Below are 12,193 nucleotides of genomic sequence, written 5' to 3' on the forward strand. Positions count from 1 at the left end.
CGATATGCAGAAGATAATGGAGAGTATTTCAGTTGGTGGAGAAGCTGGAGGTGCTGGTGGTGTTTATTCTTACAATGCCTTGAAGAGACTTGACAATATTTGGTCCAACATATGTACTCAACCAACAGGTAATATATATAACAAACAAACTGTTACCATTCAGAGTATAAAGGAATGTATTCTCTTGGTGATGCAAAAACATCTTGCAGGACCGCAAGAAACTCAGAAAATTGTTTCTAGGGTATCTGGCTTTTCTCAAGATTATGATATGGGAAATAATCTCGTTGGAACCTTTGACATAGTGGTTTGTGGGGGTACTTTGGGGATTTTTCTAGCTACTGCTCTATGTGCCAAGGGTTTAAAAGTTGCTGTGGTGGAGAGAAATGCAATCAAGGGGGTAAGAATTCTCGCTAATGTTATGGTTGATATGTGGTTGGAGGAGCTTTTTATTTGCTAATGTTTTTTTTTGGTTTGTGGTGCTTCAGAGAGATCAAGAATGGAATATCTCAAGAAAAGAGATGAAGGAGTTGACTGAAGTAGGAGTTTTAACAGAAGATGAGATCGAAGAAGTAATTGCTGCAAAATTCAATCCGGTAAAGCTTCTTTCTAGTAAGCAATGCCTTGATTCTTTATTAAAATCCATGATGCTTAAGGTTAATATTGAACAAATGCAGAACAGATGTGGATTCGAGAATCTTGGTGATATATGGGTTCAAGATATTCTTAACCTTGGCGTTTCGTAAGTTCTGGTCTCCTCTTATTCTCTAATACATAGGAAAAGAAACATCCCCTTCTGTTCTGCTTACCTTCTGAAAGTGATGATTTAGTTTTCCGTTTTGTATATTTAACCAGCCCAGCTAAACTTGTGGAAACTGTGAAGCAACGTTTCACTTCTCTTGGTGGAGTCATTTTAGAAGACTGCAGTCTCTCAAGCATTGTCGTCTACGATGATTTAGCTGTAAGTTGCTTGTTGCTTTCTCTAAAACATTTCGTAACTAAGAAGATGATTCAACTTATTAACATGAATTGTTTGACATTTTTGATTGATAGGTTATGCAACTTTCTAAAGGTGACATATTATCTTCCCGTCTGGTCATCGATGCAATGGGAAATTTCTCTCCTATCCTGAAGCAGGTCATATACTGGCCTAATAGCATACCAAATTTTACATTTTCGTTTCCATAAAAACTTTCTGATTCTTGTGTGTTGTTCAGTGACATTTTTCTCATCCGCATCTGCACTGATTTTTCTTCCTCAAAATCACTGATTATAATACTTTTTCTTGTTATGTATTCTGCTACAAAAGATTAAACGTGGTAGAAAGCCAGATGGAATGTGTCTTGTTGTTGGATCTTGTGCTCATGGGTTTAAGGAGAACTCATCAAGTGACGTTATATATAGTAGTTCATCGGTGACCAAAGTTGCAGATTCTAATGTACAACTCTTTTGGGAGGTAAACAAATCTGGCGTTAATCCCCATCCTAACACAATTCACATAACTATAAAGAATTGGTTTTAACATAAGGCTGCTTATTGTTGCTTGAAGGCCTTCCCAGCTGGCTCTGGTCCATTAGACCGCACTACTTACATGTTCACTTATACTGAACCGCAATCAACATCTCCGAGTTTAGAGGATTTACTCGAAGAATACTGGAAGTTGATGCCAAAATACCAAGTTAGTTTCTATCTTATGTGACATCTTTCATAAAGTTTCTTTCTTTCTTTTCTCTTTTTTCCTGATGTGTCTTTTGGCGCAGGGAGTCTCTCTTGATGAATTGGAAATACTGAGAGTTGTATACGGAATTTTTCCTACATACAGAAATAGGTATAACCTTGACATGTATCTCTATGTATCATCTCTGGAAGTTTGAAATTCTATCATTGATATTATAATTCTGTTTACCAGTTTTGTACAATAATACTGCTGCATTCTGACATATCTAACCCTGTTGGATTGGAACTATCACCAGTCCGTTGCCAGCAGCATTTGATCGTGTTCTACAGGTGGGTTTTGTTCATTTATATATAAGCTTCCAAGAAATGTTTGCGGCTTGATAATTCAATAGCTAAATAATCAAAGTTTCTTACAAAATATTTACTCAGTTCGGTGATGCTAGCGGCATTCAGTCACCTGTTTCATTTGGAGGTTTTGGAAGTTTGACCAGACACCTTGGAAGATTGTCCAATGGTTAAACTCACTATCCATGAACATTATACAACTTTTATATCATGAAATCTTTCAGACTATAGTCCTAAAATCTTCAGATTTTCTGACAATCTTATTCTTCAAATTTTGAAAAGGAATCTATGAAGCAGTAGATGGAGATCTTCTGGACTCTGACAGCTTATCAAAGCTAAATCCTTATATGGTAATAGAGCTTTGTGGTTCTCAGCTATATATCTTTATTCCTGCTGTTAACTTCACTGAAGCCATTTGTCTTTTGAACGACAGCCAAACTTGAGCGCATCATGGCTGTTTCAAAGAGCAATGTCTGCAAAGCAACAACTCGATGTTTCCCCTAGCTTCACCAATGAGCTTCTCCATGTTAATTTCAGTTGCATGCAGGTATAGTAAACCTTTCTCTTTTGTAGAAACCGAATATGAGAGTTTCAAACTTTGGCTTCTAATGGTCTCATATTTCTCTTGTAGAGATTGGGCGATCCAGTTCTCAGGCCATTTCTTCAAGATATAATACAGTTTGGTCCTCTAGCAAAGACATTAGGCCTTGTCATGCTGACCAAACCTCAGATAATTCCGTCAATATTCAGACAGGTATAGCGTTCCTCCGAGAACTGTTGTAACATCTTTAAACCAGAAACCCCAGAAAACGAAAAAAAAGATTGAAATTGCTCTCGATTTACTCATGCAACCTCGTTTCTTTGGTGATCTCCTCAGGTCGGGATACCTGTTCTGCTTGATTGGTCTGTTCATTTTTTCATGCTGGGCTTGTATACACTCCTCTCGGCATACATTGATCCATTAATAAGGTGAAGTATTCCTGAGTCTCTTTAAGAAATTATGCATGGATCGTTGCTTCTGTTGCCATGACTTGCCCACATTATGGATGTTGTGTTTCCTGAACCTTCTTCATCTTTTTGTGGATTCTCAGTCCGTCTTTGGAAGGAGTTCCCTCAAAGACGAAGTTCGAATGGAAGAGACGTCTCGAGGCCTGGAAATATGGAGCTGGCCTCGATTATGAGTTGTGATTCTGATCGTATTTCTGAAGAATGATACCCTCGTCGTCACTGGCCTTTTTGAGTTTTTTGAAACTAATCTCATTTTGGTGCCATCTCAGATTTATCCTTCTTGAAGACATCATCGTCCATAGTACTTCACGAGCTTCGTAAATGTCTGGCTTCTCTAGCTTTTCATGCATATATGGTTATATACACAGAATCAACATCTCAGTCCTTAGAGTTGATTCACAGGGTTCTAGAAAACTCCTTCAATATCAGCTTATACACACCTATATTCCAAAGGCTTTGTTGTATGAACAGACAATTTATAATAATATAATATACCAAAAGCGTCGAGCTTTGTTTTCTTTACAGCGTATAGATTAATGGTCGCTTGATTGATTCATGTGGATGCCAGATGAACATACCCAAAAGCAACGGTTGATACATATCCCATCCCAACTCTCACAAAGAAAATTTCAAAAAATGTTCTGATTCAAGTAGTGGATTTCAACCATCAATATGTAGATCACAGAATTAACCAGCCAATACAGATCTTAGTTTGACAATCCTGTTCTAAGTCTCAGGTGAATGCATACTTCCAACAAGTGCAGTATAAACCTTATTATCTATTGTATACCCTCTCCTTTTCATCTCATCATATAATCCAAAGGCTTCGTCTGTTTTTCCAGTTTTGGACAAACCCGAGATCATCACAGTGTATGTTACAGAATTCTGGTCCAAACCCTTCGACCCCATCTCGCTAAAGAGCCTCATTGCTTCATCCACGTTATCAGCAATACATTCCCCGTGTATGAGGGACGTGTAGGTATATAAATCCGGTTCCATCCCTTTTGCTTCCATGTCAGCCTTTAGTTTACGGGCTTCCTTTATTTTCCCTTGCTTGCAGTACGCATAGATCATCACATTGTATGTGATAGCGTTGGGCTGTACTCCCTTGCTTCCCATCTCCACAAATAGCCTCTTTGCCTCCTGAACGTTCCCTTCTTTGCAATAAACATCCATCAAATTAGTATAACTAACCGTGCTAAGCTTCACACCACCTTCCATCATCCTGAACAGCCATTGCTTTGCCTCATCGTACCTTTTTAATCTATTCAAACAGCTAGCAACCGTATTCAAAGTGAAAACATCAGCTTCAAAACCTTTCTTCTCCATCACATCATAAACCGTTAACGCTTCATCAATCATCCCTTTCCTGCAATACCCATTAATCAACGTATTGAATACCACTTGAGTGATATCAACTCCTTTACTTTGCATCTCGTTCATTAATATCTCAGCTGCACCCATTTCCCCTACCTTACACACCCCATCAATAAGCGCCCCATAAGTATGACTACTCGGTAAAAGGCCCTTCTCCGTCAATTCATCAAACAACAAAAACGCTGTCTTTACATTCCCCTTTCTACAATGCCAACTAATCATCGACGTATACACATGAATATCACATTCTATCCCTCTCTCACGCATTTCATCAAACACCTTCTCCGCATCAACCATTCTCCCATTCTTAACACTCAATTCCATCAAAAGCGTATAAGTAACCTTATTATACACAACACCCTCCTTCTTCATCACCTTCAAAACCCTATCTACGCCAGAGAAGTCCCTCTGTTTAACATAAGCATTGATAATAGTATTGTAAGTATAAGCTTCAGGTTTAATCCCTTTACGAGAAAACTCCTTAATCAGTTTCTTACTCTTCTCAACTTCACCTCTTCTACATAACCCTTCAACCACAATCGTCAATGAATAAACAGTTATCTTCACTCCAGAATCAACCATTCGCCGGAAAAAGTCCAAACAGAGATCACTTTCCCGGCGTTTCTTCGCCGCAACCAAAAACACAATGCAGGATCTTTCGTCAATCCTCAAACCCATTTTAACCATGTAATCAAAAACCCTTAAACCCTCTTCAAACATTGCGTTATCTACATAAACCCTAAACACCAAATCGAAAAAAGTTTCCCAAAATCCAAACTTTTCATCGGAAACGTCGCAATCAACCATCGCTGATCCTAAACCCTCAACTGGGCGCTCGTAAAACCCGTCGTTAACAACCGAATTCAATAAATTTCTCATCTCACTGAACCTCCGGTTAGAATATAACCGGCGAGATAAAGTCACAACCGCCGTGAGATCGGGTTTGAGATTGGATTCGAATCCGAGAAGATACTTGAAGAAATCGACGCATGATTGAGTTGGTAGAGTAGGTTCAGATAGAACGAGACGGGTTACGTTTGGATTCAAATTGAAGAGAAGTGATGGATTCGATTGAAGTTTTCCGATGCTTGGTTTCTCCGCCAGGTACGCCGTGATTCTTTTGGCTGCTTCTTGGTGATCAAAACCGGAGATTTCTGATTCTGAGTTACAATGTTGAAGAGTCGTGAGAGTTTGTGAGAAGACATAGTTCTTACTTCTTTGTTCATAATTCGAACTCTTTAAACTCTTCTCTTCACTTCCCCTAACAATGCCACATCCATTATATAGCTGACGACTCTTTGATATTTTACTGTTACTGTGTTCTAATTTTATTTTTTGTCAATTTTTTTTTACTCAAACTTTTTTCGTTAGTTTTTAACTTTTTGAGGTCATTAAAAATTATATATAAATAAAAAAAAATCAAAATTTCTGTTCTAACTTTTTTGGTTAGTTTTACCTTTTTGAGGTCATTACTGAAACTTTTTTGGTTAGTTTTAACTTTTTGAGGTCATTGCAAAATTCAAAATTTCTGTTCTCTGACATAGATCCTTGAGAACTCTTGAAGTGTGATCCATCACTTATATTATAGTATGAAACTCATAAAATGTACTTTTTGTTTGTAAGATGCGTATAATATATCATGGATACGTATACGACTTTTGAGTTGGCCTTTATGGGATTAGAAATGTCTTATGCCATAATTGATATCAAGAAAACAACAACTATACCTTTTTTTCTAATTTTCAACTGCATAATAATTTTGTTGATCAAAGTTGGTCTTCCTTATTGCAAGAATAAACAAATGCGCGCATGCGCAAAACACTAAAAAATATAATATTATTGAAGTATATTGATGGAAATAGTTAGGAGCAAAAAAATTGTTGGTCATTTTTTAAACTTAAAAAAACTTGTATTTTCAGCATTGTGGGTTAGATTAGTCTTTCATATAGAACCATTTTTCACCATCAACCATAAACCAAATCATTAAACTACAATTTTCAACATCAAACCCATAATAATGATTATCTTTTTTTCTATAATAATTTAATTAAGCTTGTTTAGCAATACATCCATCTTTCCCACCATCTAAATGTTTTACTAATGATCGGCTAATTATGGAAATATTATTTTTATTGACGTCTAGAAGACGATCCCCCATTTTAATCGTGATTGCAAGAAGAGATTAACTCATGACGTGCTAGGACGACATAGCCTGGATTCAGCTATTACTCTAGTTAACCTCTTTTACAAAATCCATTGATTTTTTTTTAATCGTCATCAAGTTGATGAAATACAATAGTCTTTAAACTAACCATAAATTTTAGGTAACTTAGAACAAATGAAAAAAACCATATCTTTCCTTAGTTCTAATCTGAATAACTATCCCTTGAACTTCTCCCGTATGTGCTTGATTTTATGATTTATGCTCGACTAACTATATATAGTGTTACGATTAAACGAAAAGATCATAATATGTATATTAATCATACATAAGCAATCTTAGATATACATTTATTTGGAGCACACGATTACACAATATTATCATATACATTAACTTCACTCATCATATTGGAAACCCCTCTATCCAAAAAAAAAAAAAACCCATCATACTCATAACTCATAACTCATTATCAATTATAATTGATCTGAAGTGTTAATATTATGCATATAGATACCCCAACTTTGAATATCATTTTTCAAAAACTTCTACATCAACACTACGTAAGTTACATGGTAGTGTGTAACCATAGTATATGTGTACATATATACATTTCACATATTTCTCTCCAGTTTATAAAACAAGGAGAGGGAGAGAAAGAAAAAGAGATAAAAAGGTAAATAATTCTGTTACCGCGGCAAACACACCTAGTAAACCTATCGCTTGTTGTGTAAAGGGTTTGACCCCGTCGGAATCTTTCTTTTTTCCGGTGTGATTTCTCCGGCGCCGATGAAACGTGTGGCATAAGAGGGGAGAAAGCCTCTGTTTCTTCTAGAAGGTCCGGATGAAAATTTTCGTCTTCCAACAGCATGGATTCTTGAAGCGAAAACTAGAACGAAGAGAAGAACAAAGAAGAAAACAAGACTAAACCGACTCATTCTCTTCTTCTTTTGTTTATCTCTTTGAGTAGTTGTTTTCATCTTGTTTCTCTTACAAAAAGGGTGAGGAAATTACAAACCCAACAAGAAAAAGGTGAAGGAAATAAACTTTATGAAGAGAGATGTTGTGACTATGAGAATTTAATGGATGCACAAACTTCCATATGGTGTTGTATTTGTTGCGTTATTCATGTGCGGACATGGATGGTCCACTTCATAAAAGTCTCCCCCATTATTTTTCTACAGATTGTTTTTTAATTACCATAGAATAGAACATGTAGTAATTATACTTAAATAAAATCCGCATAATACATATTTTAACATAAAAATTATAATTTTACTAAAAACTATGTTTCGTCGCTCAGCACAATATTTAAATCCCAAAATTATTATACGTCGAGTTCATAATGTATAAATTATTATACCGCAAGTACGTTATCAATTTGTTAGGATTAGGCTGGTATCACTATCTTATAATTTTCTTTTATTCCTAGTTAGGCAATTTATAAAGTTGTGTACTCAAAACCATTGTGTATTTTAACGTTTAGAATATTACATATAGCTGAAAATAACTGATGACTGATCAGCATGTACATGTTTTATTGTTTTTAACATTGAGTTCAGATTGCCCTTTAACAAAAAAAAAACATTGAGTTCAGATTTCAAACTTTAGACGAACAGAGTTTAGTGTTATGGTCTGTCTATTCACCGGTTTTACGGATTCTGTTTGAGTCTATTTATCAGGGTTTGTGTGTGAATTTGGTATGGAGGGATGAAAACGTGGTTGTTTAAAAAACCACAACTGCATTATCTTTGTTTGCCAACGAACTGTTTTGTATTATGTGACAAGTCCTTTTGCCTGAAATATAAGTTAACAAGTACAATTGTATGAAAATTTGTGAAGTTTTTCAATGTGGGGAAATGTAGCAAATATAGTGTGGTGACCATCCCCGCTAAAATTGAGGTGACTATTGATTTATCCTTTTCCTTATGTATTAATAGTTTAAATTTTCAAATCAAGAAATACCAGACAACAATATTTATCAGTTCAGTCTTAGGATATAACATTGAGAATATCTTGGGTATGGGTAATCAAAAACTAAAACGAAAAATCGAGAAACAGTAATTAAAGAAGTTAAAATTAGTGTAATAGTGAAAGGCATAAAATTATGGAAAGAAGAACAAACCCATACTACACTTATCATATATCCAGTTTTCCACAAAAAGGATTTTAGTTGAAAACTTGTATTTTCTTAATTATTTTTTCTTTGTAGAAAGGCTCTAAGAATACTTTGAATTTAATAAGTAGGTGGACCTTTCGGATATTGTATCATCAAAAATGTTGGATAATTAATTACTTTGAATGAAATTATGCATATACAAAATGATGAAACAATTTGAATAGCTGCACTATTTTGTGAAATAATATTCCATGAAGAAAACGGAACAGCAAACATAAAAGTGACTTGTAATGTATGTTAATCGAAAGTCAAACCAGTTAATGTATGTAAGAAAAAAAAAATATTTGATAGTAATATTTTATTCCTACGTAATATTAATCTTATTAACCCTGCTTTTAATATTTAGAATTATATATTCTGCACCCCACCCATGATGATTCTGAACTAGACTAAATTTTTTTTTTGTTTTTTGTTGACAAATTTGTTTCCGAAAAAAGCACTAAAAGATTTAGAACAGAACAAATGATATGTTAAATGGTGTGTGCATTTACATGTATGTACTACTTATAAGAATGTTACAAGATTGTATTCAAATTGATATGTTAAATGCTCTGTTTAATCCGTACCTAGATGCTTCCAGAGAATAACTTTGTTTTTTTATTGAGTTAATTAACAAAAATGCCATGAACAGTAAAAAAATTTAGTCAAAATGCCATTTTCCCCCTTTCTTTTCCACAATGCCACAACTTTTACATAAAAAAACATAAATGTCCTTCGATGAACACTATGCTGCTGATAGACAAGATACGGATGATGGACAAGATGCAGATGATGGACAAGATGCAGATGATGAACAAGATGTGGATGATAAACAAATTAAGGATGATAGACAAGATGTGAATGATAGACAAGATGTCGATGATCAACAAGATGCAGATGATAGACAATATGTGGATGATAAACAAGATGCGAATGATGAAAAAGATGTGGATGATGGACAAGATGCGAATGATGGACAAGTTGTGGATGGTGGACAAGATGTGGATGATGGACAAGATGTGGATGATGGCCCACCCTAATCCACATCATCTTTTGGTCCACCCTCATCCACATCATCCTCTTTTGGTTCATCACCTTCTTTTGGTCCATCACCCTCTTTTAGTTCATCATTATCCATATCTTCTTTTGATCCACCATTCTTTTTTGGTCCACCATCACGACACTTTACTCTTTTTGTCTAATTATCTTTCATATACAACTTATGTTTAATAATATGGATAACTAATTTGAACTCGTGGACAATTTCGTTAATATAATTCTCGTAGACAAGTTATAAAAATGATTTCGTAGACAAGTTTATGACTTACTCTAATAACTTGTCCATCAGATTTCGTCCACGACAATCACTCTCTTTCATATAAGGGTATTTTCGTCTTTTAATCACATGAACAGTAAAAATGTGGCATTTTTAGAAAGATAAAACAAATGTGGCATTTCCCAAAACTTTTATAAAAAATGTGGCATTTTTGGCAAAAATCCCTTTCTAATTCACAGCTTAATTCACAGTTAATAGTTAGTTCAGGGCAAAGTCTTTTTTAGTGATACGTAAAATCTATCTTAACATTTTTGAAGTACATTTTTGTGTCATCCTCTCTTATCTTTGTATCCAAACACAATCATTTCTTTATTTGATAATATTAAATTCCTAAAAACTATCTATCTAATTTAAATCAATATGTTAGACTTAAAATATAATTCTCTTTGCACTTTTATTTAATCTTATATTTAATTATTTTAATTACTATTTAATACATAAAGTTAATAAAATTTTAGATTTTTTTCAGCATATGATGTGATTTGAATTTTTATAAACGGATATATATTTTAAAATTTTTCTTAGGATATTGATAACCAAACAAGTATATCCACATATAGAGCTCGAAATACATTTTTAAATTACAATAGGGCGCCATCACTTTTTGGCTTTTTGCCAACTTCGGGTCAGATTTTTAACTAAAATTATAACCGATTCAAATATCTGGATCCTCCTTAAGATTACTGAATATTTTGGACCGGTTTTTAATCCATAGCGTACTTATTTACATCCAATTAATGTCAATTGTATCTTAGGAAATATCTAATTTACATGCTGAATTTTTAGGGCTGAGTTTGACAAAAAGAATTGATAACACAAATTTTGTAATCACATCCCTATAATATAGCAACTAATTCAAGATGAATACATCTTATGAAATATCTAATTTGCGTTTAATAAACGATTACATATTTGCTAAGTTCTTATTAGCTTTAAATGTAAACTATTAATCCAATAATATCAGTTGAGAATCAAAATAAAAATATGTCATATCATTCATTCCTAAATCATAACTAACCAAATCAGAAAATGTATATTCTAAACTTGCGAATCAAAAATTTATACAAAACCTATCTACAATCGTTAACAATATATATATATATATATATATATATATATATGTAATTCACCATCGACTACAAGCACCACTAAACTATTACAGTATCATATCAACAAAATAATAGACCCGTGGTGTACCACGGGATAAAACCTAGTTGCATATTATTAAGTGGGTCAATGTATAAAGTTAACTTATTTTCATAACAACCCCATATCACTTTCCCAAAGAGAAAACAACAAATAAAACAGCTAAAAAGGCAGCTTTACAAAGAGTAGACAATGGGATGCCATATTTTCCCTTCTCAAACAAACCTTTTAGAAATGGAAAGAACAAAATAACCACCAAAATACATCCACAAGCCTCTGCCAAACCCGGATTACCGAGACTATAACCCACCGAAAAAACGGCTAGAGCCGCTAGATTCACCAACACAATAAATGTGCCAGGCAAGAAATAGACTGAGCCATCAAATTCAAATTTACCTGAGTTTGGACCATCATCTTCTCCTTGAGATGGTCTAAGTCCAGATCCTTCTATAGTCTCGCTCATAGTCTTTTTAGTGATTATGAACACCGTCTTCGAGATTCCAAAAAGCTTGAGAGTGATATCAAAGATGCTAAATAACCAACTACTAGTCGCTATTATTCTCCAAAGTGACTGGGAGACCAACCACGATTGTATGGAATAACCGAGGCTCATAAATTCCCATAGAGTATAGAGAGAGTGCATCCCAAGAAGTGTGATTATTATGCCTACACAAGGTCCCTAAATGCATAAATAGAAAGAATAAAAACATTAAACTTTTCCCTCTAAGTTAATTAGTAGTATAAGAAAGAAAACTGAACTTCATTATTTAAACCAAAAAAAATAATATTAAACTTAAGAATGAGTGAGAGAGAGCGCCACCTTGGGAAACAAGACAGAGTTGTGGAGTAGGCAATAAGCAGGCAAGAGACAATAAAATAGCTCAGGGATTGACCTCAGACAAACGAGAACACAAAGATAAGCTAGTCGCTGTCGGAATCTTAATTTACGACGAAACATTCCTAGCAACGGACTTTGCTTGTTGAAAAGGAC

General features: G+C 34.5%; 2 protein-coding genes and 1 pseudogene across 3 annotated transcripts in view; 1 reads left to right on the forward strand and 2 right to left on the reverse strand.

The window, feature by feature from the left end:
• The window catches only part of LOC104749598, a 3,883-nt gene extending 334 nt beyond the window's left edge, over positions 1-3,549 (forward strand). The window contains exons 2-17 of one of the 2 annotated variants that reach the window (XM_010471264.1): positions 11-128; positions 210-397; positions 486-593; positions 675-739; positions 853-958; positions 1,051-1,134; positions 1,307-1,453; positions 1,547-1,675; positions 1,758-1,825; positions 1,971-2,004; positions 2,104-2,188; positions 2,302-2,369; positions 2,453-2,566; positions 2,651-2,773; positions 2,897-2,988; positions 3,111-3,549. In XM_010471264.1, coding sequence (XP_010469566.1) covers positions 11-128; positions 210-397; positions 486-593; positions 675-739; positions 853-958; positions 1,051-1,134; positions 1,307-1,453; positions 1,547-1,675; positions 1,758-1,825; positions 1,971-2,004; positions 2,104-2,188; positions 2,302-2,369; positions 2,453-2,566; positions 2,651-2,773; positions 2,897-2,988; positions 3,111-3,207 — 1,626 coding nt within the window. In that variant the 3' untranslated portion in view covers positions 3,208-3,549. Of the gene's footprint in view, positions 1-10; positions 129-209; positions 398-485; positions 594-674; positions 740-852; positions 959-1,050; positions 1,135-1,306; positions 1,454-1,546; positions 1,676-1,757; positions 1,826-1,906; positions 2,005-2,103; positions 2,189-2,301; positions 2,370-2,452; positions 2,567-2,650; positions 2,774-2,896; positions 2,989-3,110 lie in introns of those variants that run through there. The other variant, XR_761405.1, reaches the window with a different exon arrangement.
• Positions 3,599-5,640, reverse strand: LOC104753317 (annotated as a pseudogene).
• LOC104753318 (cellulose synthase-like protein B2) overlaps positions 11,330-12,193 on the reverse strand; it is a 4,781-nt gene continuing 3,917 nt past the window's right edge. Inside the window, exons 8-9 of the mRNA XM_019237674.1 lie at positions 12,023-12,187; positions 11,330-11,881 (exon numbers count right to left, since the gene is read on the reverse strand). Of these exons, the coding sequence (XP_019093219.1) occupies positions 11,330-11,881; positions 12,023-12,187 (717 nt within the window). The remainder of the gene's footprint in view (positions 11,882-12,022; positions 12,188-12,193) is intronic.

The sequence above is a fragment of the Camelina sativa genome, chromosome 16 (genome assembly GCF_000633955.1).
Source record: "Camelina sativa cultivar DH55 chromosome 16, Cs, whole genome shotgun sequence".
Taxonomy (NCBI): Eukaryota; Viridiplantae; Streptophyta; class Magnoliopsida; order Brassicales; family Brassicaceae; genus Camelina; species Camelina sativa.